The following is a 5,386-nucleotide window of genomic DNA, read 5'->3' on the forward strand; positions in this document are numbered from 1 at the left end:
CGAATGCGTCATTCATTTATTTGAGGTTTCACTTGGGTACATTTGAACAGCAAGATAAAAACCCCAGTCACAGTCTGAGTGGCGGCAGACCTTCAGTCTCCACCTCAAACACCACAGAGCCACACGTTGAAAAGAAGCTCGCGTCTTTCTGTGGAATGATCAGGAAACACAATCAGGATTGTGCCAAACTAAGACAATAGAAAAGGAATGGAAGCGTTCCAACACTCTGGAGGCCCGTCAGGTCGGACCGGTGCAGCAGCAGGGCTCCTCTTCCACGCGTTACACACCATGTCCAGTGTGTGAGCTACTCCCTCTTCTTCTTCTTCTTCTTCTTGCTTTCTGGAGTGCAGTTCCAGTAATACAGAACCTGCAGGGCGATGACGCCGTTACAGCCCGAGGAGATGACGTAGGTGAGCGCCATCAGGGTGTCTCCTGTTTCCTGCAACACACAAACCAGGTGGGGGTGAAGGGAGGAGGGCATGTTCTCATCCCCTTACTGTGTCCTTACAGCAAGGTCACACCTACATGGCCCTACAGCTGCTCTGCTCTCATCCTGCTGACTGGTGACCTGCAGTTCAGACCCCGAGGCCACGTCCCAATACTCCCTCCTACCTCCTTACCGGAACCCCGACGTCACCTCACCGGCTTAAGGGAAGGTGTTAGGAGGCTTCCTAAAGGAGTTAAGGAAAGGTGTTAGGAGGCTTCCTAGAGGAGTTAAGGAAAGGTGTTAGGAGGCTTCCTAGAGGAGTTAAGGGAAGGTGTTAGGAGGCTTCCTAGAGGAGTTAAGGAAAGGTTTTAGGAGGCTTCCTAGAGGAGTTAAGGAAAGGTGTTAGGAGGCTTCCTAGAGGAGTTAAGGAAAGGTGTTAGGAGGCTTCCTAGAGGAGTTAAGGAAAGGTTTTAGGAGGCTTCCTAGAGGAGTTAAGGAAAGGTTTTAGGAGGCTTCCTAGAGGAGTTAAGGAAAGGAGTTAGGAGGCTTCCTAGAGGAGTTAAGGGAAGGTGTTAGGAGGCTTCCTAGAGGAGTTAAGGGAAGGTGTTAGGAGGCTTCCTAAAGGAGTTGAGGGAAGGTGTTAGGAGGCTTCCTAGAGGAGTTAAGGAAAGGTGTTAGGAGGCTTCCTAGAGGAGTTAAGGAAAGGTTTTAGGAGGCTTCCTAGAGGAGTTAAGGAAAGGTTTTAGGAGGCTTCCTAGAGGAGTTAAGGAAAGGAGTTAGGAGGCTTCCTAGAGGAGTTAAGGGAAGGTGTTAGGAGGCTTCCTAGAGGAGTTAAGGGAAGGTGTTAGGAGGCTTCCTAAAGGAGTTGAGGGAAGGTGTTAGGAGGCTTCCTAGAGGAGTTAAGGAAAGGTGTTTGGAGGCTTCCTAGAGGAGTTAAGGAAAGGTGTTTGGAGGTTTCCTAGAGGAGTTAAGGAAAGGTGTTAGGAGGCTTCCTAGAGGAGTTAAGGAAAGGTGTTAGGAGGCTTCCTAGAGGAGTTAAGGAAAGGTGTTAGGAGGCTTCCTAGAGGAGTTAAGGAAAGGTGTTAGGAGGCTTCCTAGAGGAGTTAAGGAAAGGTGTTAGGAGGCTTCCTAGAGGAGTTGAGGAAAGGTGTTAGGAGGCTTCCTAGAGGAGTTGAGGGAAGGTGTTAGGAGGCTTCCTAGAGGAGTTGAGGGAAGGTGTTAGGCGGCTTCCTAAAGGAGTTGAGGGAAGGTGTTAGGAGGCTTCCTAAAGGAGTTAAGGAAAGGTGTTAGGAGGCTTCCTAGAGGAGTTAAGGAAAGACGATCATGTTAGTGTGGCAGTTAGACACTTTCACTTCGTTTTCACTCATCCTGATGAACGCTCTGGTGAGCCGGCCCTTTAAATGTTGTCGCCGCAAGGAATTATGGGACAGCATGAGCTGGTCTCCTTTGGTATAGGAAGCATCAGTGTTTCCTAGGCTAAAGGAAGCATCAGCGTTTCCTAGGCTAAATGAAGCATCAGCGTTTCCTAGGCTAAAGGAAGCATCAGCGTTTCCTAGGCTAAAGGAAGCATCAGTGTTTCCTAGGCTAAAGGAAGCATCCGTGTTTCCTAGGCTAAAGGAAGCATCAGTGTTTCCTAGGCTAAAGGAAGCATCAGTGTTTCCTAGGCTAAAGGAAGCATCAGTGTTTCCTAGGCTAAAGGAGGCTCTAAAGGAAGCATCAGTGTTCCCTAGGCTAAAGGAAGCATCAGCGTTTCCTAGTCTAAAGGAAGCATCAGCGTTTCCTAGGCTAAAGGAAGCATCAGTGTTTCCTAGGCTAAAGGAAGCATCAGTGTTTCCTAGGCTAAAGGAGGCTCTAAAGGAAGCATCAGTGTTTCCTAGGCTAAAGGAAGCATCAGTGTTTCCTAGGCTAAAGGAAGCATCAGTGTTTCCTAGGCTAAAGGAAGCATCAGTGTTTCCTAGGCTAAAGGAAGCATCAGTGTTTCCTAGGCTAAAGGAAGCAGCGAGCCTCCTTTCCTTTGCTCCTTGAGCATTCAAACAGTCATCAGGACGTCCTGGGGTTCAGCAGACGTCCATCAATAAGTCGCGAGGAGGGACGTTTCAGTCCCTCTGGACTAGGGAGCATCCAGATGTCCTTTCTGCTTTCTGGCTTCACTGGTCAGTCTGTCATCAGATCAAACTTGGTATACATACATACTTATTTAATGCTAAATGCACACTTGTTCATTATTCATTTGTCCCCACTGTTAAAGACTTAAAAACATTATTACTATTTAAAAAATAGTCAAAAAAACCAAAATAAAACAAAACCAAAAAAATATAGATATCTTTTTTTGCATGAGCCGGAAAAGTTTGAAGATATTCTAAAATGAAATGAAAAGAAGTGCAAGTGAAACCGTTCATCAGACCAGAACATTGAAATGTTTACTGAGGGCAGACTGAAGTGAAAATAATTCATGTCTCAGCGAACACTTCAACACTAAGTGCCTCCTCCCAGCGAGGACCCTGGTACTGGTCCCAGTGAGGTTCTGTTCCTGTCCTCTCACTGGGACAGGGCGTCCTCTAGTGGCCACATCAGGCCCTGCAGACGGTCGTCCTCTGGATAGAACCACATGTTCCAGCCCGAGTCACCACTTTGTGTTTTCTTACCTGCAGTGAGGTGAAGATGCGAGCCAGTGAGCCGGCAAACAGCAGGAAGACGGAGACGGCGGACAGTTGTCCCGTGTGGCCGTTGTGGAAGTTAGCGGCTGCCTGGATCAACTGAGGGACACAACGTTCTACTATTAGAGGTGAACCTGAGGGTTTACTCCACAAACTGTCCCAGATCTATCAAGCACAGCCTCTTCAGATTTGTGAAGAGAACCTGATCTACAGTTCTACAGCTGCTGACTCAGCAGTTGGTCAGTGTTCACGGAAACACCCGACCCCTGGTCCTGCCAGAGCATCCTTCTCAGGTGCTTTAAACGGTCCCTCATTGTTCCCGTCTCCTACAAGGCCAAAGCCAGCCGCCTTACTGACGCCCTGCCACTGCCCCGATTGTGGTGATGGAACGTTTTGAAAGACCAACCAAAAAGTTCACCATCTCCTCCCTCCACACCCAGCAGGAGCAGACGCTCCGTCAACATCTTCATGTAGGGGTGTACCGACCTTTGTTACCAGTGGATTTCACAATAATGGCTGTTTCCGTTATTTTGAAGGGACGGTACATTTTCACAAACTGTAGGTCGACTACTTTACACTGCTTCTATATGTCATCTCTTCACTGTTTTCAGGTATCATTAAATATTTGCAGAAATGTTAAGGGTCTACTGTATGAACATACACAAACTATTTCCAGATGCATTACAGTGTATAGTTGTGACACATGAAGGACTTGATTCTTCCAATCAAACATGTCTGTTTGTTCGATACACAACTCGACGTTCTCCCCTGATTAGAACATCAACACTCATCAGATCAACCAATGTTTAGTAACTGGTTATGTACCACAAGCCTTAAAGGGTTTCTGTTAAACCTCTTCCTAAAACGTCCACTCATGGTCCAGGTGTCTCCACGAGCTCCAGGCCAAAATCCAACCGTACCAGAATTTCTAAAGTCTTAGAGAAAGTCAGCTTTGTGACCATTAATGTACAAACCACCTATTTGAGTCTTTTCAATCTCTTCATGTCATGAAGAGATGGTCAGGAGAGCTCACAATGGAACCTGGTTGATGAGGGTGAAGACTAACTCACACTGGAACCTGGTTGATGAGGGTGAAGACTAACTCACACTGGAACCTGGTTGATGAGGGTGAAGACTAACTCACACTGGAACCTGGTTGATGAGGGTGAAGACTAACTCACACTGGAACCTGGTTGATGAGGGTGAAGACTAACTCACACTGGAACCTGGTTGATGAGGGTGAAGACTAACTCACACTGGAACCTGGTTGATGAGGGTGAAGACTAACTCACACTGGAACTTGTACCCTGGTTGATGAGAGTGAAGACTAACTCACACTGGAACTTGTACCCTGGTTGATGAGAGTGAAGACTAACTCACACTGGAACTTGTACCCTGGTTGATGAGGGTGAAGACTAACTCACACTGGAACTTGTACCGTGGTTGATGAGGGTGAAGACTAACTCACACTGGAATTGTACCCTGGTTGATGAGAGTGAAGACTAACTCACACTGGAACTTGTACCATGGTTGATGAGGGTGAAGACTAACTCACACTGGAACTTGTACCCTGGTTGAAGAGAGTGAAGACTAACTCACACTGGAACTTGTACCCTGGTTGATGAGAGTGAAGACTAACTCACACTGGAACTTGTACCGTGGTTGATGAGGGTGAAGACTAACTCACACTGGAACTTGTACCGTGGTTGATGAGAGTGAAGACTAACTCACACTGGAACTTGTACCCTGGTTGAAGAGGGTGAAGACTAACTCACACTGGAACTTGTACCCTGGTTGATGAGGGTGAAGACTAACTCACACTGGAACTTGTACTGTGGTTGATGAGAGTGAAGACTAACTCACACTGGAACTTGTACCGTGGTTGATGAGGGTGAAGACTAACTCACACTGGAACTTGTACCGTGGTTGATGAGAGTGAAGACTAACTCACACTGGAACTTGTACCCTGGTTGATGAGGGTGAAGACTAACTCACACTGGAACTTGTACCATGGTTGATGAGGGTGAAGACTAACTCACACTGGAACTTGTACCCTGGTTGATGAGAGTGAAGACTAACTCACACTGGAACTTGTACCCTGGTTGATGAGAGTGAAGACTAACTCACACTGGAACTTGTACCGTGGTTGATGAGGGTGAAGACTAACTCACACTGGAACTTGTACCCTGGTTGATGAGAGTGAAGACTAACTCACACTGGAACTTGTACCCTGGTTGATGAGAGTGAAGACTAACTCACACTGGAACTTGTACCCTGGTTGATGAGGGTGAAGACTAACTCA

The 5,386-nt window shown here is 47.1% G+C and overlaps 1 protein-coding gene across 1 annotated transcript in view; it reads right to left on the minus strand.

Annotated features, from left to right (window-relative positions):
- The window catches only part of mpdu1b (mannose-P-dolichol utilization defect 1b), an 18,055-nt gene continuing 12,669 nt past the window's right edge, over window positions 1-5,386 (minus strand). The window contains exons 6-7 of the mRNA XM_080518989.1: window positions 3,073-3,183; window positions 1-439 (exon numbers count right to left, since the gene is read on the minus strand). Coding sequence (XP_080375115.1) covers window positions 305-439; window positions 3,073-3,183 — 246 coding nt within the window. The 3' untranslated portion in view covers window positions 1-304. The remainder of the gene's footprint in view (window positions 440-3,072; window positions 3,184-5,386) is intronic.

This window comes from Blennius ocellaris (assembly GCF_963422515.1).
Source record: "Blennius ocellaris genome assembly, chromosome: 23".
NCBI lineage: Eukaryota > Metazoa > Chordata > Actinopteri > Blenniiformes > Blenniidae > Blennius > Blennius ocellaris.